The sequence below is a fragment of the Festucalex cinctus genome, chromosome 19 (genome assembly GCF_051991245.1).
Source record: "Festucalex cinctus isolate MCC-2025b chromosome 19, RoL_Fcin_1.0, whole genome shotgun sequence".
Lineage (NCBI taxonomy): Eukaryota > Metazoa > Chordata > Actinopteri > Syngnathiformes > Syngnathidae > Festucalex > Festucalex cinctus.
In genome coordinates, this window is record NC_135429.1 from 6,281,060 (window position 1) to 6,303,203 (window position 22,144).

General features: G+C 37.1%; 1 protein-coding gene and 1 long non-coding RNA gene across 25 annotated transcripts in view; both read left to right on the top strand.

Moving 5' to 3' along the window:
* The window catches only part of LOC144007646 (uncharacterized), a 71,497-nt gene extending 64,606 nt beyond the window's left edge, over positions 1-6,891 (top strand). For all 3 annotated transcript variants that reach the window (XR_013280294.1, XR_013280292.1, XR_013280293.1), the window contains one exon: positions 6,621-6,891. This is a non-coding gene — a long non-coding RNA (uncharacterized LOC144007646). The remainder of the gene's footprint in view (positions 1-6,620) is intronic.
* A 1,770-nt stretch (positions 6,892-8,661) lies between these two features.
* LOC144007918 (uncharacterized) lies at positions 8,662-16,622 on the top strand. Of its 22 annotated transcripts, XM_077507883.1 has the most exons (18): positions 9,927-10,264; positions 10,339-11,179; positions 11,258-11,486; positions 11,564-11,606; positions 11,693-11,742; positions 11,813-11,903; positions 11,967-13,094; positions 13,173-13,401; positions 13,478-13,518; positions 13,607-13,813; positions 13,875-14,519; positions 14,593-14,740; positions 14,828-15,153; positions 15,226-15,371; positions 15,500-15,774; positions 15,851-15,890; positions 15,980-16,065; positions 16,134-16,622. In XM_077507883.1, the coding sequence occupies exons 7-10, from the start codon at positions 13,049-13,051 to the stop codon at positions 13,792-13,794; spliced, it is 504 nt and encodes a 167-aa protein (XP_077364009.1). In that variant the 5' UTR covers positions 9,927-10,264; positions 10,339-11,179; positions 11,258-11,486; positions 11,564-11,606; positions 11,693-11,742; positions 11,813-11,903; positions 11,967-13,048; the 3' UTR covers positions 13,795-13,813; positions 13,875-14,519; positions 14,593-14,740; positions 14,828-15,153; positions 15,226-15,371; positions 15,500-15,774; positions 15,851-15,890; positions 15,980-16,065; positions 16,134-16,622. The 22 variants fall into 22 exon arrangements, with proteins under 22 accessions (XP_077364020.1, XP_077364021.1, XP_077364003.1 ...); XM_077507885.1 differs by having other exon boundaries at positions 11,564-11,903; positions 15,500-15,558; positions 15,706-15,774; XM_077507882.1 differs by having other exon boundaries at positions 11,564-11,742.
* The last annotated feature ends 5,522 nt before the right edge of the window (positions 16,623-22,144 follow it).

Here is a 22,144-nt window from a genome sequence, read left to right on the forward strand (position 1 = left end):
CAACACTGTTGCTAACATCTGTCCTTGAACTGTGCTTTACGGGAATGAAGAGAGTGAGAAGCCATTTCTTACTTCTGTACACTCCATAAGTTCCCATGCAACACATCTAAGTAGGGCATCACTTCTGAGGCCAGCAAATATCTCATCCAAAGTCTAATTATGTCATCCTGAATCAGATTTGAACAGCTCAGGCGGAATGAAGGTCTGGATTTTTTTTTTTTTTTTTTTTAAAGGGACAACTTGTGAGGGGGGAGGATTCCAATCTTTGAAGAAAGTCACATAAAGAGTGTTTGTCAGAGAGTACCTTCTTAGGCTTCACTAACATTGACCTTTGGGCACAAGGTTGCAACTTGCACTTTGAGAGACTGAAGTTATTTCTTGAGATGCACAACTTGTCCACTTGAGCTAATCTTTTGGGACTGATAATATTATAGAGAGTTTTTAATAGTGTGGCTTGCTATCATTTTCTCTCTTTACCATGACCATGTGGCTGGTTGTTGAAGTTATGGTTAAACTCCAGTTGTTCAGCATACATTGAACTCTCTATGTAATGTTTATTTTTTGATGATTTTTATTGTCTGAACTGAGTTGAAAAGACTCCATTTAATGTTGTAATAATTAGTGAAGCTGTGACTGGCACACACACACACACACACACAATGTTGTTAATGTGACTCGCTGATGGCAGTAGATCATTGCAATTCTTGTGATGGATATTTTAGTTTGCTTTGCACTGTCTGCTGTTCCACGAACATCAGCAGAAATAGTGGGTGCTCAAGGAGATGCCGCATTTTGGCATCTATACTTCAAACAGTGCAACTTTTTACACTGAGGTTTACATTCACCCTGAGAAGCACTTCTCAAGAGGTTTGAGGATTTTGGAGGAAATAACTTTGTTAGTGATTGTTAGAATGGCTTGGTGCATTTTAAGTGAATATGGATGCTTTACCTTTTAAAACACTGACCACATTTATTGGAGGAAATCATGCTAACAATAGACCCTTCAGCGACAATGTTTTGTCTTTGGTATTGTGATGACATTACTCTCTTAGCCTTACATGATTGTTGCATCTTTTCTCTAATATCACTACATCTTCCATTTTTACAGATTCTCTGTCACATCTATTATGCTACAGCAATCAATTGTTTGGAGCAAAGTCGGAATGTTTTAAACTGACAATCTCAGAGGATGAGTCATAATTCCTGAGAGGATGTTTGCACAAGATATTTTAGCTTTAAGGTCTGGATGTCATAGGTTTATTATTTTGAATTAACCCTGATGACAGTTGGGTGGGGCTCCAGAGATGCGGTACATGAGCCCTGTTCTTTTTATTCTTGTGCTTTATGTGCATGCAGTGTATCAATTGTAATAACCTCTACTTCACTGTTAACTTTTAAATCAACCCGATGACTGTGTGTCAGAATAAATTACAGTGCTGCACCGCTTTTCATTAACTCATTCACTCCCAGCTATTTTCACAGAAGCAATCCCGTTCGCTCCCGGCTGTTTTACTGGATTTTGACTGATTTTGCAAGGCCCACAGAATATTGTGTTCTATTGCTATAAAAGCATGGAACCTATCAAAAGAAAGATTAAAGTCTCTTCTTTCATCAGGGGAAAAAAAGTAAGTTTCTATCTGTTTACGTTTTGCAGCAATTAGCATTAGAAGAGAGCTAAGTTTCATCAGTTTTCACAAATCTACTTAAAATTGTAAGTAATTTAGCTTTTTTTCTACATGGCCCTGGTTGATCTCCTTTGCTCTGCTGCCACCTGCTGGCCGTTTGTGTAATAACTACCACTTCTTTGCAGTTGAGAGGCTGTATCAAAGCCTAATGTATGCTCTAGCGTTTAAAAAAAAAAAAAGAAGAAAGAAAGTATAAATACGTCTTTGGGACACTTAAAACATAAACGTATTTATACGTTTTTGGGAGCAAATGAGATAAGTACTTCATCCAACAACATCTGTAATCCTCTCTGGTGAAAAAGCAGTAGCAAACAAGTAGGTTGAAATAGATTGCATTTGTTTTGTTACCCATCCATCCCAACAGGAACAATAATAATAATAATAATAATAATGTTTGCTTATTTTTTGGGTGGAAATGAAAGTGATTGGATGGCAACCAGTTCAAGGTGTACCCCGTCTACTGCCCAAAGCCAGCTGGGATAGGCTCCAGCACCCTCCGCGACCCTAGTGCAAGCGGTTAAGAAAATGGATGGATGGAAGATTTTTTTTTCCAATATGTAATACCCTCAAAAGCCTAATGGTTAAAGCTATGATTCTGTACTCACAGAAATATTGATGAATAACATTCACCAGAGTGTTATTACTTTTCAAATGTGACACAATTTCGTCGGGTTTAATGCTGATAGTACAAAGAGGCTACAATATGTCTTAATGGAAATGGAAAATGGGTAAAAGTGTGTCCTACTCTGGGTGGAAGTGTTTGCTTACCTTTTGGCCCTGACTCTGGCTGTATCATATCCCCTTTGTCCTTTCCATCTAACGTCTTACTGCCTATACCGCCCTTGTCCTTCTGCGTCTCATCAAATAAATGCAAAAGGCTGCCTGTACCCTTCTGAGAGAAATGCCATTTTGTCTGTGAACTTTGACACTGCTCTCAGCCTTTCTTTCTCACACCATTTCACTCACAAGTGCTTTTTGTCTTATTGTCATGTCTGGGGATGGAGATGGTCGTAAGGAGGCAGCTCGTGGGAAGGGAAGCTGAATTGTATACCTCTACTTGGTTTCCAAAATTGTAAACACATTGTTGGTTCACCTTCCCATTCTTGGTAGCTGACCTCACAGCCTTTCTGCTAGTCTGGCTTTTTCCAACCTTCCCTTAATTTATTACACTTTTTGCATTTTAGATTTCAATTGCATTTTTCTTCAGGCAGCAGTGTAATAATAATAATCAGGTTTGGCTGGCTGGTCATGTGACAAGCATTTTTGCATACTTTGGTATGTGAGTCATCCCTCGGACATGTTCCAAATGATGCCCTTTAAGAAATGTGATCTGCATTTTTGGAACTGAGTAACACAAGGTATCCCCCAAAACAGATGCAAGAGGCATCCAATCTCCTCTACAAGTTTGCTTTTGCCTCATCCATCATTATAGATGAGGAGTAAGGAGCATGGGAGCTTATCAGATGCATGATTGAGATTGTTGAGCTAAGTGATGGTGGGAAAATGAATTCAGTATATGCTTTGTGATGATGTGTTGCTGAAAGCTGTTAGCACTGTTATGAGTTTGTAAGGATGTTGAGGTCAGAGACTGACACACTTCAAGGATGTCAATGAGTCTTATGACTTTTAATCAACAGGCTATGATTGTGTGCCACGGTGTAATAAAACCAGACCTTGATAGCGGTTAAGCGGCAAGCAGCTCTAATCACCGAGTCATTCTTGGTGAATGTTTACCGCTATGTCTCCTTTCCACTTTATAATGGACAAAATTATGACGGTCCTTCAATCAGGTTAGGTTGTGAGTGTTTGAGGTTGGAAGCAGGGACACCAATAATGACCAAATTTGGATTGCAATGTTTGGCCACATTACTGGACTCCTTTAATGAGTTGTCAGTTGCCACCCTGCTAAAAGCTACCGGTAACTGTGAGTTATAACTGACTTGAATTCTCAGCATGGACCCATGTGATTACTGCAGTCTTTTTTTTTTTTTTTGATTGATTTTGTGCGATCATATTGCATGGTTTTCAAAAAATTTTTCAAGTGTTGCTTGCCGTACTGTAAGGTTGGCTTAACCAATCAAACATTAAACTGTGACATGTTGCATGCGATTGCTAGTGCTGCGATCAACATCACACCAATTGTGACATTATTGAGGTTTAAATCAAATCAAGAACAAGCATATTGATAACAGAAAAAAATGCCAAATGAGAGAACAAAATTGTAAGCATTTTTTTTTTATTTATTTATTTTTTTATTACATTGGCAACACAAGACATTTTTTGAGTTTTGAGTGCCAATTTGCAAATGGAGTCCTCAACACAGAGATGTCAAATCATTGAAACATCAATTTAGCTTGACTTCCCAATACATATTTAACACGACAAAATGTCTGATTTAAAAAATTATGATAATCAGTTTGCCACTTGCCTTTGTAGATACAAAGCAATGGTGAAATTGCATTAATGTACATTAATTGACAGTACATGTATTAAATATTTCATAGTCAAGAGTGCAATTAATACCAATTTCCATAATTTATGTCCATTCATTCGTCTTAGCACAAGTATATCTGCACGTGTATATTTAGGGCCCCCGATTTATTTATTTATTTACTTTTTAATGAACATTTAGAAGGGAGTCTAAATTAGTTTGAAGTATCTCTAACACTTTCCACCCTATTAACCTATCTACTTTCCAGTGTCTTCAACAAACACATTATCTTTGCTAAACAAAAAAAGGGGGGAAAAAAAGGGATGGGGTGAAAGATTTACCCAGAGTTATATGGAGACATGCATTTGTTGAGCAGGTGGAGTGATGCAATGCTAATTTATTATCATTAGCTGGAGTTAATCGCCTGTGCAAACACTTTACTCTTCAAATAGATTTTTTTTTTTTAAAGAGTGAAGGAAAGAGGAATACTGATCAACACGGAGGTATTTCAGGTGCCGTTTAAATGGAGATTCCAGAAAACAGTTTCAGATGGTGCTTATTGGAAATGTATGTAAGAAACCTTTTATGGGTTTCTTTTGTGCTTGTCTGTGTACTTGATGTGACTTGATTCATCAAGTCATAAACATCAGAACATGAGATGTGAGATACAATGACTTGGTTAGGTTTGTTTTGATTGACGATGCTGTGTGTATTAGCAGCTAGCAAAAAGTAACCTAATAACTCACAGAACTTGTGTGTGCATATGTGTGGAGACTGTTTGTTTGTTTTTTTGCCTGTGGCTTCAATGGATTGATGGATTTTGTGGGCTAAAATGTATTTCCACAGCCTGCTGAACTGACATGAGCCACAGTGGTTAAAAAATAAAATAAAAATGTCCTTCTTTATAGGCCTACCTGCTGTATGAAAGTGTCTTCTGTGAGTAAAGCTTATGTAAATCTGACACAATCTGTATGTTGGAGATCAGATCCCTGCTGTGGGCCATTCTGACAAGAAGTGTTTTGTTTAAGAGCAAGGTAGAGCATGCTCATGGCTTGGTGTTTCTTTTGGATATTGTGTTTGGAAACAGATTGATTCTCTAATTTGGATGTGTGGAATAGGTAGGGAAAGCTGGAGTTGGATATAGCAGGTCACAGAACTCCAAAACTGGCTTGTTTGGACTGATGGGAGTTGTTACTAGCATTTTTCACACTGGCTAGGAGATGGTGAAATTGGCACCTATTGTGTTTTGTATGGGCTTTTGTAGCCAAAAATTCACAAATGGAAAACGTGTGGAGATAATTTATGGAGCCTGTCTTTTAACGTGAGTATAATGATAAATAACTGAAAGTAAGTCACTGCTTTTCAAACTGTGGTTGAGGTAAACCTGTGCAAAATGCTAATCCGTGTTGTAAAATTTGAACGGAAACCAAATATGCACATTTCTGATTTCCTTAGTATTTAATAAAAGGATACCAGTTTTAAACATGAAATAATGGGCGATACAAGAGTGCGTATTTTTGCCCCTTCTGACACGCTGCAAACTTGCGAATAAAACTTTGAGAATACAGTCATCATGTAGTGATTGTCGTGACTCGAGTCATGCAGGAGTAATGTTTGGGTCTCGTCTCATGTCTGGGGTTAATTTTGAGTAGAGTTCATGACCGTGCGCCAGAGTACACAACCAGTTACGTGTCTGTTTTGATATTGATGTAACAGCATCCAGTTTCAACTAGTTTTAGGCTATATGATGTCTGGACTATATGATGTGTTTATGCTCTTTGTTGATGTCAGGAACTATCTGTAATTACGGAGTCAACAGCCAATCAGAGAATTCCATGTCAGTACTAGGACTCACATGTCTAGCCACAACCAATGAGATTGATTGAGTGTGTTTAAGGGTCTGAGAATTGTGTTTTGCCGGATTATTACTCAACTGTTCCTGTGTACAGCTCTCTTAGGTTCTGCCTCTCAATGTGAGTAAATAGACTTAGTTGTGTCTGCGTTTAGGATCCAACCCTTCAGCACACAACGGTGATAGTTGAGAATATGTTTCTCAAATGAACACTTATAAGTTTGGTGTGATGCTATTGACACAACTTGAACATGTCCGTGTAGTATTTTTTATTAATTTTTTTAGTCTTCCGGGCACCATAATTTTTTTGTCTGGGTTGCTGTCATTTATTATTCTTTTTTTGTAATAAAGCTGTTGAACCACAAGTGAAAAGCAATGTCTTCTTTTCATATATTAATTTCCTGAACCGTTTTATGACTGTTGTTTCTTTCTTACATCGTTTTTGAATGTTATGCTGTTGACATTACTGGCCAGTCTGAAAAATGCTCACTGTGACAAATTCCGTCAATCCAAAACAAAAATATAGGCTGTTTCTTGATTTGTGTCGCCTACTAGATCCTATTTTTGTTTCTGAAAAGAAAATGAAAATGCTATTAAATTTTTTGTACCTGTACCTAAGTTGTATTTATATTTTGTTGTTGCATGTGAGCAGGTGTCCGTGGTGGTGCCGGAACCCGACTCGGATCTGGTGGAAGAAATCGCCGCCCCGCCCACCGAACCTCAAGTGGAGCCCATTTAAACCGTCTTCCCGCACACACCCACGACCTTGTGTAAATAAATCCTGATGTCACACGTGGTACTGTGCAACAATGGGGCACCTGACAAATGTGATTGGAATGTGAGTGCACAAAAAAAATAAAATAAAAATTCACCCTTGCACGTAAGCCACGATAGAAGTCACAATAAAGAAATATTCTCATGTATTATGCAACATTCAGTGTGTATATCATGTCGCATCACAAAAAGAATGTTATACCGTTTTATTGTTAGTTTGTTTTTTCTGCAAATAGTGGCCAGGGTTTTATTTACTTAACTGCAGATAGGTTGGGCCTTGACTCGTAATTTTTGGAAAATCAACTCTCATATTGGCAGTCCTGCCCAATAAAAGGGGCTATGATGATGATGATGAAGACATTTTGTGTATGGGATTTCTTTTGAGTGACTGCCACTAATTGAAGCAATATAGTGTTCATGTAAACGAATGAGAATAACAGACATTTTTTTCTTCATGATCTAGAGACTAGATCATGAAGGGGAAAAAAAAAAAAAATGTCTAGAGGTGTCCAAACTACGGCCCGGGGGCCATTTGCGGCCCGCCTTCAATTTTTTTTTAGTGGCCCGCGACGTGCTAAAAATTTGACTCAGTTCAAATAAAATAAAACAAAAATGTTTGGAGATGGTGCTATTAAAGGTTATTTTAGTTAACTAAAACTAATCAAAAAACTAAAATTCCAAAAACAATATTGTTACCAAAATAAAATAAAAACGAAAATGCTTTTTTAAAAAACGAAAACTGAAACTATATTTTATGTTTATAAAACTAACTGTAATTATAGCAAACATGTCCTTAGTTTTAGTCTTTGGTAATTAATTTAATGAATGAGCTTTTGGGGATGATTTTAAATGATTTATTTTGATATAAAGCGGAATAATGACGTTTGAAAGTATGTCACACAGAAGTGACATCGAGTAGCAGCCAATAGAAAAGCAGATGACGTTGCTCCCATGGTGTTTTTTTAATATTGCACACACAAAAAAACTAATACTGAAACTAACAAACTAAACTAAAAGTAAACATTTTTTAAAGAACGAAACTAATAAACAGAACCACCCTGAAAACTAATAAAAACTAACTAAAATTAAAAATTCCAAAACTATAATAACGCTACTGCCATATTACAAATACATTTGTTTATATACTGTAGTATTTTTCTAAATATGCAAAAGCACAAATTATTTGTACAATTTTTAGGACTAAACATAATTTCTCTTTATAACATTATGTGGCCCTTGCGTCCTTCTGATTTTCTGTATGTGGCCCTCAAATGAAAAAGTTTGGACACTCCTGCCATACTGTATGACGATGTGATGTATATACTTACCTTATATCACTGGTCTAGGCACATGTGTGTCTAAGAGCTTTCAATCATAAGTAGATAACATGATGATTTTGTGTGTGCGTGCATGTGCGTTTGTGTTTGTGCAGGTCTTGCTAAAGTTGCAGTAAAAATATGGTACATTATGATACGTACTGTACTTTATGTATGGGTGTTGATCTTGGCAGGGCAAGTCACAATTTCCATGAAAATAAAATGCATATGGTTTAGTTTTAGGAGGAAATGAAAACTTAAATTAGTCAAATCTTTAGTACATTTTTCAATTAGAGCCACAAATAAGCTTTTGTAGAGGGTTTGTTATGTTTTGTGCACCGTGATTCCCAATATGCCCTATTTTTCCGAGCACATCAGGTTTCCATAATAAAATGGATTTATCTTTCGTAATATTTATGGATTAAGAGTTAGGTTCAGCAACGGGCGGAATTTATTTCCTGAAATGTCTTAGGTTTGGACAGGCCACCAGGTGGTGCTAGTGAGCAACAAGCAAAAGAATTTGGTTGACTTTGATTGGTGGACTTTCACCCGCAGTGCGGAGACAGGTGAGCCCAATCAAGTGCTGATTGCAGAACACAGGTAGGCAAGATGGCGACCGCACGCGTGGCGTTTTTTGTCAGGGAAGTGAGCACACAAGTAAATTTTTGGCGTTCAAGTTTCTCACCGTGACATTTTCTTGTAGGATTTTCAGTGGCATGTGACGGGCAACAGCAGCGTTTGAGGTTTGAGCACACACACGTCACAATTCACTTGTTTGTTTTATTTAGTACGTTGTCTCCTTTGTTTTTTTGTTTGTTTTTCCTGCTAAATCAAATGTTTTTGGTTTTGTTTTTAAAGCTGGCCAGCTCTTTTGTTTTTAAATTGTTGTATATGACTCACACCTGGTAACATTGTTCTTGGGGAACTGAACTGTAAAGGTTTTTTTGTTTTAATTGTTCAACTAATTGTTAGGTTGTTGTTTTTTTTTCTTCTGTTTTTTGTTTGTGGTGTTATGTAACTCGATTTTTGTAGTTTCCTTGTCTGGTCTTAGGAAGTTTGTGTGGTTCCAAAGTTCTGTATTTTGTTTTTCTCGCAAATCTGAGCTATTGCAATGTACTTTTTCCTGCATCTTAATGTTCATTCATGTTCGTTATCCATACTGTATTTTTATTTGTATATTTATTTAGATTTTATTTTTTTGCAACTTGTGAATGTATTGTGTTGTGAGGGTATTTTGTCAAAAATGTATTTTTTTATTTTTATTTTTTTAACCCTTTATTTCTTGAGGGAGTCTTTTGATGTAGAATATTTCCCCCCATGAACCCACTTGCTGTGGGACAGAGGTCACGATGAATTGGCTGAAGCTGACATGTACAAATGAAGTTACCAGATGCACACAATTAACAGTGCGTGCGTGTTTTGCAGAATGGAAGAGGGGCCGAATGTGACGAGGAAAAGGAACAAATCCGAATCAAGCGGCACACAAAAGTTGATGTCGGGGGATCATGTGAACAGGAGGGGGTCGTGTGAGTCCTGGGGTGTGCCTTGGTTGACTTTAGTTATGGGTGACAATTGTGTGCGACGTTAGGGAAGTTGCGTTGAAATGAGGGCAGGTGTCGAAATGGTTTGGAAAGCTGATTGATGGTTGGAGTTTGTTCTTGTTTGAGGTGGTTTGTAGTTCTTGTGGCTTGTCTGGATCCAGAGCAGCTTTTTTTTTGGGAGGTTGGCAATTGAAAGGCGGGCTGGTGCAGTTTTTGCTCCCCTATTGTTTTTCAGACTTCCAGAGGCACCAGATTTTGGTGAGGAACTGGACCAGGCTGGTTAATGATTTTTTTTTTTTTTTTTTTTTCCCCTTTCCCTCTTCATAGCCAGGTAAGAGTACGCAAACACCAACACAATAAACAAGTGTAAGATGAAGAACTTTGATCCTGAAAACTGACACTGTTGTGCTTGTTTGTTTTCCTTCAGTTCCCTGTGGTGACTTGCAGGTTGTGCTGTGGGACGGTCCGAGAGGCACCAGGAACAACTGGACGAGAGTCATCTTGGCACAAGTCGAACTTCTGTGGTCTCGTCGTAGGGCTCAGTAAGATGGGCCGAGGAAAAGAGCAACTCCACACGTCACATCAAGAATCACAATTAGGCTCACCTGCGTATAATCTGTCTGCGGAGAGTGTAAATGATGGACAGCAGCTTTTGAACCCTTCAGGTGGAGTATTTGACTTGAATATTGGACAGGACATTTTTTTGGTTTGCGCTCGTGTAAAAATATTTGTGTTGCAGCACAAAATGAAGATGGCTTTTATTTTGCACGGTGGATGAGATACGAGGTCAGGTCAACACAAACATGTACCAGAAAATTAGAATACAAGGGATTGGCATTTATTGCAATAATTTGTTTTAAAAATGTAATCATTTTTATTATTCAGAATACATAGTGAAATATTTCAAGCCTTTTGTTTCCGTTTGGATGATTATGTCAGAAATACAAAATCCAGTGTTTGACAAAATGAGAATTTCATGTGACCAACAAAAACATTTCCTGGTAGACAACCTTGACTGTTGACTTGATAGTCCACTCGTTAGGAAACTCCTGCAGATCTTCAAATCTTCGTTGCTCGACATCCTCTCCATCGCCGTCACTTGTGCACCTTTTCCAGCCACGGTTTCTCCTTCCTCTGTTCATGTCCTTCTGATGCGGCACTTTTTGAGCGTCCAGCTGTTTTTACAATTTCTTTCTGCGCAACTGTCAAGTCATCAGTCTTGCACATGATTCTGAAGTCGACTAACCCAGACTGAGACCATTTCAAGGCCTCTGAACTTGGACTTGGTCATGATATTCTAATTTTGGCAAAGACTAGATTTTTTTTTTTCTGCCATAATCATCAAAATTGTAACAGGCTTGAAATATTTCACTTTGATTGTCACTTGTAATGCAAAACTTTGACTTTTTAAAACATTATTGAAATAAATGAATATTTCTTGCATCCATACATTGAAAAAAAATAAATCTTTCATCAGGCTGTGAATGGTCATAACGTGTTATTGTGCAATCTCTTCCCTGTGTTGTTTTCCTGCATGTTGTGGTCCGTTCGGAGGCACCTGCAGGAGCCAGCGGACGAAGGTAATGATCCACGCACACAATGAAGTGAGCAGCACACAATTGTACATGAACTAACCGTCCATGTGCATTGATTGACAGGAGCAGGAGTGGAGGGAAAAGTGCTTCTCCCAGGAGTCGACCTGCAGGGCTTCAACTCGTTGAATGGAGTCTCATGTTGTAGTGAACATTGTATAACACCACATTGTGTTGAATGTTCCCCACTCAGCATCTGTTGCATCCTGGAAGGGGATTGGTCCCTCCATCTCGGCTTTCTTGGCCAAGTGGACTTTGGAGGGTTTTTCTTGCCCGGACCGCTTGGGTGCTTGAGGTGAGGGGATGTCGCCCGACAACCTTTTTGTCAATTTTGGAAACGTTGGCTTATGCAAATGCGTTCGTTTCTTGCAGGCTGCAGAAGGAGCCGGAATCCGTCGCGTCCAACCGCAGCAGTGTAATAAATGCACAAAATAGACCATTTTCTTGTTTTTGAAACTAATTGTACTGTACCCCATCTGTTCTTGTGGGTTCTGTTGCAAGGTGGCGTTGGAGTGGGACGGGAGAGAGGCACAAAGATCCACCAGATGAGGGTGATAAAACCGACAGACACCGAAATGAAAAATGCAGCACTCTGTGGTTTGTTTGTTTTTGTCATTGCAGTGTGAAGAAGCCACTTGGGATGGGAGACACCAAGTAGAGCCAGAGCAAGTTCAACACCAAATGCACCAATGAATGGAAAGACTGGAAACGGGTAACAAATGCAAAATTTAATCTGCAAGTGGCATAAATGACATACATTTTCTTTTTGATGCAGGTGTGAGGTGGATGTGGCTGGGGTGAAGAAAAGGAGCAGTTCCACAAATGAAGACTCAAGCGGCACACAAATAAGTATCATCTGTCCGAGGGGTGCCTGGAAATGGTGAACTGGAGGGGGCAGAGTAGAGATTCTTGTGGTTTGCCTTGTTGAGTGGTGGTGTTGTCGTTGTTGTTGTTCGAAAGGTCTAATTGTAATGAGGGCAGGCATGGACAGTTTTTTGTGAGTGCTCATGTTAAAATGTTTGTCTTGCATGTCTGTGTTTCAGCACAAAATGAAGATGTTTTTTTTTTGGTGCGGTGGATGAGGCACGAGGTCAGGTCAACACAAACATGTACCAGATAATTATTTCACAAGGATTGGCATTTATTTCAATAATTTGTTTTAAAAAGTTCATCTTTTTATTATTCAGAATACATAAAGTAAAATATTTCAAGCCTTTATTTGTTTCCGTTTGGATGATTGTCAGAAATACAAAATCCAGTGTTTGACAAAATGAGAATTTCATGTGACCAACAAAAAATTCCTGGTAGACAACCTTGACTGTTGACTTGATAGTCCACTCGTTAGGAAACTCCTGCAGATCTTTAATTCTTCCTTGCTTGACATCCTCTCCATCGCCGTCACTTGTGCACCTTTTCCAGCCACGTTTTCTCCTTCCTCTGTTCATGTCCTTCTGATGCGGCACTTTTTGAGCATCCAGCTGCTTTTGCAATTATTTTCTCTCCTGTTGATGGTTTTCTGCACAACTGTCAAGTCATCAGTCTCGCACATGATTCTGAAGCCAATTAACCCAGACTGAGACCATTTCAAGGCCTCTGAACTTGAACTTGGTCATGATGTTCGAATTTTGGCAAAGACTAGATTTTTTTTTTTTTTCTGCCATAATCATCAAAATTGTAACAGGCTTGAAATACTTCACTTTGATTGTCACTTGTAATGCAAAACTTTGACTTTTTAAAACATTGAAATAATTGAATATTTATTGCATCCATAAATTGAAAAAAAAATAAATCTTTCATCAGGCTGTGAATGGTCATAACGTGTTATTGTGCAATCTCTTCCCTGTGTTGTCTTCCTGCATGTTGTGGTCCGTTCGGAGGCACCTGCAGGAGCCAGCGGACGAAGGTAATGATCCACGCACACAATGAAGTGAGCAGCACACAATTGTACATGAACTAACCGTCCATGTGCATTGATTGACAGGAGCAGGAGTGGAGGGAAAAGTGCTTCTCCCAGGAGTCGACCTGCAGGGCTTCAACTCGTTGAATGGAGTCTCATGTTGTAGTGAACATTGTATAACACCACATTGTGTTGAATGTTCCCCACTCAGCATCTGTTGCATCCTGGAAGGGGATTGGTCCCTCCATCTCGGCTTTCTTCGCCAAGTGGACTTTGGAGGGTTTTTCTTGCCCGGGCCGCTTGGGTGCTTGAGGTGAGGGGATGTCACCCGACAACCTTGTGGGAATTTTGGAAATGTTGGCTTTTGCAAATGCGTTCGTTTCTTGCAGGCTGCAGAAGGAGCCGGAATCCATCGCGTCCATCCACAGCAGTGTAATAAATGCACAAAATAGACCATTTTCTTGTTTTTGAAACTAATTGTACTGTACCCCATCTGTTCTGGTGGGTTCTGTTGCAAGGTGGCGTTGGAGTGGGACGGGAGAGAGGCACAAAGATCCACCAGATGAGGGTGATAAAACCGACAGACGCCGAAATGAAAAATGCAGCACTCTGGTTTTTGTTTTTGTCATTGCAGTGTGAAGAAGCCACCTGGGATGGGAGACGCCAAGTCGAGCCAGAGCAAGTTCAACACCAAATGCACCAATGAATGGAAAGACTGGAAACTGGTAACAAATGCAAAATTTAATACGCAAGTGGCATAAATTACATATTTTCTTTTTGGTGCAGGTGTGAGGTGGATGTGGCTGAGGTGAAGAAAAGGAGCAGTTCCACAAATAAAGAATCAAGCGGCACACAAATAAGTATCATCTGTCCGAGGGGTGCCTGGAAATGGTGAACTGGAGGGGGCAGAGTAGTGAGCCTTGTGGTTTGCCTTGCTTGAGTCTGGCTCGGGTTGTGGTTGTTGTTGTTGTGGTTGTTGGTGTTTTTGAAGGTTGGAAAAGGTCTGATGGTAACGAGGGCAGACGTGGATGGTGTTTTGTTTTAAGCTGATGGTTGGAAACGCGCGCGCGTGTACTTGAGTACTCTTTGGGAAGGAATGTTGGAAATGGTCAGTTTTTTGGCTTGTCTGGATCCAGACCGTCTTTTTGTTTGAGGTTGTCAATTTGGAAGCGGGTGTGTCCAGTGTAGGCATGGTTTGAAGGAAGGCTCCAGATGATGGATTGATCGACACAAATGAAACGTTTTTCTGTGTTTCAAGGTTGTTGAGGCGCCGGTTCAAACGGTTGGAACCAAGAGGAACTAGACAACACGAAGAGTACATCGACAAATCAAGTGACCTGCACACAACTCAGTTTTTTTTTTCTTTTTGCAGTTGTGTATGGTGGAAATTGAGCCAGGTCAAAGATGGGTTAAAAAAAAAAAAAAAGTCAGGTAAAGTCGACACATGGCAATGAAATGCACAAGTGTCGGTCTGTCATGCTGATTTTTGTTTTTGCCTGAACAGCAGAGTTGTCCGACTCGCCGGCTGATGACTCGTCCAGCGCTCGCGTCAGCGCAGTCTCGCGCCGTCCTCGACATTTGCCGGAGTGACACACACAAATGTTGGTCTTCCAACGGGCGGCGGTCACCAGCATGGAGCCGGTGCAGGCGGAGTAAGATCTATGCCCAGCCAGTCATTTTTCTCATATGTATCATATTGTTCCATTATTTTCCCTTTCTTCTCTTTTGGTTATTTGCAGGTTGTTAATTGGTGGGAGTGGAGTGGGATGGCCCAAGAGGATATAAATAAATATGTAAAGAGGAAACAAAAAAACAAATGGATAAGTATTTCTCACAGGACAGCAACGACTTGTTTCTTCACGGTCTGCCTCACTGGGTGTGCACTGTCTGTTTTCAAGGTTGTGGAGGCGCCTGTTCAAACGATTGGAACCAAGAGGAACTCGACAACGCGAAGGAGTACATAAACAAATCAAGTGACCTGCACACAACTCAGTTTTTTCTTTTTGCAGTTTTGCGTGGTGGGAAATGAGCCAAGTCAAAGATGGGTTAAAAAAAAAAAAGTCAGGTAAAGTAAACACATGGCAATGAAATGCGCAAGTGTCGGTCTGTCATGCTGATTTAGTTTTTGCCTGAACAGCAGAGTTGTCCGACTCGCCGGCTGATGACTCGTCCAGCGCTCGCGTCAGTGCAGTCTCGCGCCGTCCTCAACATTCGCCGGAGTGACACACACAAATGTTGGTCTTCCAACGGGCGGAGGTCACCAGCATGGAGCCCGATGTGCAGGTGGAGTAAGATCTATGCCCATATATGATATCATCCTGTCATTTTTCCTCATATGTATCATATTGTTCTGTTCTTTTTTTTTTTTTTTTTTTTTTTCCTTTCTTCCCTTCCTTTTTGGTTATTTGCAGGCTGTTAATTGGCGGGATTGGAGTGGGATGGCCCAAGAGGCGCAAAGACCACCAGATGAGTAATAATCACACAATCAAGTGATGATCCAGTGTTTTGCACAGGGCGGAGGGGCTGGAGGGCACAACTGGCGAAGGATATACACACGCACACGCGTCAAAGAAATTTGGTAGTAACTATTTTATTTTTTGTGCGTGTTCTTTTGCAGGGTGGAGGAGGAGGAGGAGACGTTTGTTTGTTTGGGACAGGAGGCACCTTGCAGAACCAGAACAGCCTCGTAAGTCCAAATGTGCAAGTCAAAATCCAAGTGACAATCCCAAAAGTCAAAATGCATTCATGTGCTTGTTGATCAGGATGAAAGAGGAGCCGTATCAAAGGAAAGACTGGACAAAGGTAACAAAACGCATGGCAAATGCATCAAGTGGCACGCAACTCTAATTTGTAACTAATAATGCAAACAACTCCAATTTTGATTGCCGTAGGACTCCGCGATTGCTGAGAGGAGGAAGAGGAACGAGTCCACCTGTCAAATGAAGACTTTAAGATGAACAGCTTCTTGGCAATTGAGGCAAGTGTCAAATAAGTACATCGTTACGTGGTTGATGTTAATACGCCTTTTTTGTTTTTGTTTTGTAGTAGCATTCCGAACCAAAGGTGCAGATGCTACGGCTCTTTGCGAGGAAAGCACAAACTACACAGGGAGAGTATGTCTTTGTTGACTTTGTCACTGTCCTGTGAAAAACATTTCCATTTTATTTTTTTGGGATGCCTGCATTCACTTTCATCCCATAAACATAGGTTTAAAAAACAAACAAAAAAAACAAATGGATAAGTATATTTCACAGGACAGAAACGCCTTGTTTCTTCACTCTGTCTGACTCACTGGGTGTGCACTGACCAACACTGACTGCATGATGGGGATTTTGTTCTGAGTTGTCAAGGCAACATTTGAATAATTTATTTAAATAATTTATTCTGAAATATTGTTTGACGTGTATTTTTGTTTTTCGATCTGCACAATTGTGTATTTTTTATTTTTTTGTTTATTCTCTGGACTGACTTGGAAAGATTTGTTTTTCAGTTTTGTATCTTCCAGATGTGACTTGAATTAAAATTGTGAACTGATGTTTGACTGTTTCACTTGAAATATATTAAACGCCTTACTATACATGGTCGTTAAAAAAAAAAAAAACACCCTTACTATACATGGTCGTTAAAAAAAACAAAAAAAACACCCTTACCATACATGGTCGTTAAAAAAAAACAAAAAAAACACCCTTACTATATACATGGTCGTTAAAAAAACAAAAAAAAAACGCTGTACTATACATGGTACTTAAAAAAACAGAAAAACGCCTTACTACATACATGGTGTTTTTTTTTTTTTAACAAAATAAAAAATGCCTTACCATACATTTTTTAATGTTTTTTTAATCAAATAAAAAATGCCTTACGATACATGGTTGTTTTTTTAGGGGCAAAAAAAAAACGCCTTACTAAACATGGTCGTTTTTTTAACAAAATAAAAAACGCCTTACTAAACATGGTCGTTTTTTTTTTTAACAAAATAAATGCCTTACTTTCCATGGTCCTTTTTTTAGGGGCAAAAAAAAAAAACGCCTTACTATACATGGTCGTTTTTTTAGGGGCAAAAAAAAAAACGCCTTACTATACATGGTCGTTTTTTTAACAAAATAAAAAACGCCTTACTATACATGGTCCTATACATGGTCCTTTTTTTAGGGGCAAAAAAAACGCCTTGCCATACATGGTCGTTTTTTTTTAACAAAATAAAAAAACGCCATACTATACATGGTCGTTTTTTTTTAACAAAATAAAAAACGCCTTACTATACATGGTGGTTTTTTTAATCAAATAAAAAACGCATTACTATACATGGTCGTTTTTTTAATCAAATAAAAAACGGCTTACAACATGGTCGTTTTTTTAGGGGCAAAAAAAAACGCCTTACTATACATGGTCGTTTTTTTAACAAAATAAAAAACGCCTTACTATACATGGTCGTTTTTTTAATCAAATAAAAAACGCCTTACTATACATGGTCGTTTTTTTAGGGGCAAAAAAAACGCCTTACTATACATGGGCGTTTTTTTAATCGAATAAAAAACGCCTTACTATACATGGTCGTTTTTTTAGGGGCAAAAAATACGCCTTACTATACATGGTCGTTTTTTTTAACAAAATAAAAAACGCCTTACTATACATGGTCGTTTTTTTAGGGGCAAAAAAAACGCCTTACTATACATGGTCGTTTTAAAAAAAAAAAAAAAAACGCCTTACTATACATGGTTTTTTTTTTAATCAAATAAAAAACGCCTTACTATACATGGTCGTTTTTTTAGGAGCAAAAAAAAAACACGCCTTACAATACATGGTCGTTTTTTTAATCAAATAAACGCCTTACTATACATGGTCGTTTTTTTAGGGGCAAAAAAAAGCCTTACTATACATGGTCGTTTTTTAAGGGGCAAAAAATAAATAAACGCCTTACTTTACATGGTCGTTTTTTTTAATAAAATAAAAAACGCCTTACTATACATGGTCGTTTTTTAAGGGGCAAAAAAAAAAAAACGCCTTACTATACATGGTCGTTTTTTTAATCAAATAAAAAACGCCTTACTATACATGGTCGTTTTTTTAATCAAATAAAATACGCCTTACTATACATGGTCGTTTTTTTAGGGGCAAAAAAAAACGCCTTACTATACATGGTCGTTTTTTTAATCAAATAAAAAACGCCATACTATACATGGTCGTTTTTTTAACAAAATAAAAAACGCCTTACTATACATGGTCGTTTTTTTTACAAAATAAAAAACGCCTTATTATACATGGTCGTTTTTTTAATCAAATAAAAAACGCCTTACTATACATGGTCGTTTTTTAATCAACTAAAAAACGCCTTACTATACATGGTCGTTTTTTTTACAAAATAAAAAACGCCTTACTATACATGGTCGTTTTTTTAATCAAATAAAAAACGCCTTACTATACATGGACGTTTTTTTAATCGAATAAAAAACGCCATACTATACATGGTCGTTTTTTTTACAAAATAAAAAACGCCTTACTATACATGGTCGTTTTTTTAGGTGCAAAAAAAACGCCTTACTATACATGGTCGTTTTTTTAATCGAATAAAAAACGCCTTACTATACATGGTCGTTTTTTTAGGGGCAAAAAAAAAGCCTTACTATACATGGTCGTTTTTTTAGGGGCAAAAAATAAATAAACGCCTTACTATACATGGTCGTTTTTTTAATCAAATAAAAAACGCCTTACTATACATGGTCGTTTTTTTAATCAAATAAAAAAAGCCTTACTATACATGGTCGTTTTTTTAGGGGCAAAAAATAAATAAACGCCTTACTATACATGGTCGTTTTTTTAATCAAATAAAAAACGCCTTACTATACATGGTCGTTTTTTTAGGGGCAAAAAAAAGCCTTACTATACATGGTCATTTTTTTAATCAAATAAAAAACGCCTTACTATACATGGTCGTTTTTTTAATCGAATAAAAAACGCCTTACTATACATGGTCGTTTTTTTAGGGGCAAAAAAAAAGCCTTACTATACATGGTCGTTTTTTTAGGGGCAAAAAATAAATAAACGCCTTACTATACATGGTCGTTTTTTTAATCAAATAAAAAAAGCCTTACTATACATGGTCGTTTTTTTAATCAAATAAAAAACGCCTTACTATACATGGTCGTTTTTTTAATCAAATAAAAAACGCCTTACTATACATGGTCGTTTTTTTAATCAAATAAAAAATGCCTTACTATACATGGTCGTTTTTTTAATCGAATAAAAAACGCCTTACTATACATGGTCGTTTTTTTAGGGGCAAAAAAAAAGCCTTACTATACATGGTCGTTTTTTTAGGGGCAAAAAATAAATAAACGCCTTACTATACATGGTCGTTTTTTTAATCAAATAAAAAACGCCTTACTATACATGGTCGTTTTTTTAATCAAATAAAAAACGCCTTACTATACATGGTCGTTTTTTTAATCAAATAAAAAACGCCTTACTATACATGGTCATTTTTTTAATCAAATAAAAAACGCCTTAATATACATGGTCGTTTTTTTAATCAAATTAAAAACGCCTTACTATACATGGTCGTTTTTTTAGGAGCAAAAAAAAAAACGCCTTACAATACATGGTCGTTTTTTTTTAACAAAATAAAAAACGCCTTACTATACATGGTTGTTTTTTTAATCAAATAAAAAACGCCTTACTATACATGGTCGTTTTTTTAGGGGCAAAAAAAAGCCTTACTATACATGGTCGTTTTTTTAGGGGCAAAAAAAAGCCTTACTATACATGGTCGTTTTTTTTAATCAAATAAAAAACGCCTTACTATACATGGTCGTTTTTTTAATCAAATAAAAAACGCCTTACTATACATGGTCGTTTTTTTAGGTGCAAAAAATAAATAAACGCCTCACTATACATGGTCGTTTTTTTAGGGACAAAAAAAAGCCTTACTATACATGGTCGTTTTTTTAATCAAATAAAAAACGCCTTACTATACATGGTCATTTTTTTAATCAAATAAAACAACGCCTTACGATACATGGTCGTTTTTTTAATCAAATAAAAAACGCCTTACTATACATGGTCGTTTAGTTTAATCAAATAAAAAACGCCTTACTATACATGGTCGTTTTTTTAATCAAATAAAACAACGCCTGACGATACATGGTCGTTTTTTTAATCAAATAAAAAACGCCTTACTATACATGGTTGTTTTTTTTAATCAAATAAAAAACGCCTTACTATACATGGTCGTTTTTTTAGGGGCAAAAAAAAGCCTTACTATACATGGTCGTTTTTTTAGGGGCAAAAAAAAGCCTTACTATACATGGTCGTTTTTTTAATCAAATAAAAAACGCCTTACTATACATGGTTGTTTTTTTAGGGGCAAAAAAAACGCCTTACTATACATGGTCGTTTTTTTAGGGGCAAAAAAAAGCCTTACTATACATGGTACTTTTTTTAGGGGCAAAAAATAAATAAACGCCTTACTATACATGGTCGTTTTTTTAATCAAATAAAAAACGCCTTACTATACATGGTCATTTTTTTAATCAAATAAAACAACGCCTTACAATACATGGTCGTTTTTTTTTTAACAAAATAAAAAGCGCCTTACTATACATGGTCGTTTTTTTTAACAAAATAAAAAACGCCTTACTATACATGGTCGTTTTTTCAATCAAATAAAAAAATGCCTTACTATACATGGTCGTTTTTTTAGGGGCAAAAAAAAGCCTTACTATACATGGTCGTTTTTTTAGGGGCAAAAAAAAGCCTTACTATACATGGTCGTTTTTTTAATCAAATAAAAAACGCCTTACTATACATGGTCGTTTTTTTAATCGAATAAAAAACGCCTTACTATACATGGTCGTTTTTTTAGGGGCAAAAAAAAGCCTTACTATACATGGTCGTTTTTTTAGGGGCAAAAAAAAGCCTTACTATACATGGTCTTTTTTTAGGGGCAAAAAATAAATAAACGCCTTACTATACATGGTCGTTTTTTTAATCAAATAAAAAACTCCTTACTATACATGGTCGTTTTTTAAGGGGCAAAAAAAAAAAAAACGCCTTACTATACATGGTCAATTTTTAATCAAATAAAAAACGCCTTACTATACATGGTCGTTTTTTTAATCAAATAAAAAACGCCTTACTATACATGGTCATTTTTTTAATCAAATAAAACAACGCCTTACGATACATGGTCGTTTTTTTAACAAAATAAAAAACGCCTTACTATACATGGTCGTTTTTTTTACAAAATAAAAAACGCCTTATTATACATGGTCGTTTTTTTAATCAAATAAAAAACGCCTTACTATACATGGTCGTTTTTTAATCAACTAAAAAACGCCTTACTATACATGGTCGTTTTTTTTACAAAATAAAAAACGCCTTACTATACATGGTCGTTTTTTTAATCAAATAAAAAACGCCTTACTATACATGGACGTTTTTTTAATCGAATAAAAAACGCCATACTATACATGGTCGTTTTTTTTACAAAATAAAAAACGCCTTACTATACATGGTCGTTTTTTTAGGTGCAAAAAAAACGCCTTACTATACATGGTCGTTTTTTTAATCAAATAAAAAACGCCTTACTATACATGGTCGTTTTTTTAGGGGCAAAAAAAAGCCTTACTATACATGGTCATTTTTTTAATCAAATAAAAATCGCCTTACTATACATGGTCGTTTTTTTAATCGAATAAAAAACGCCTTACTATACATGGTCGTTTTTTTAGGGGCAAAAAAAAAGCCTTACTATACATGGTCGTTTTTTTAGGGGCAAAAAATAAATAAACGCCTTACTATACATGGTCGTTTTTTTAATCAAATAAAAAACGCCTTACTATACATGGTCGTTTTTTTAATCAAATAAAAAACGCCTTACTATACATGGTCGTTTTTTTAATCGAATAAAAAACGCCTTACTATACATGGTCGTTTTTTTAGGGGCAAAAAAAAAGCCTTACTATACATGGTCGTTTTTTTAGGGGCAAAAAATAAATAAACGCCTTACTATACATGGTCGTTTTTTAATCAAATAAAAAACGCCTTACTATACATGG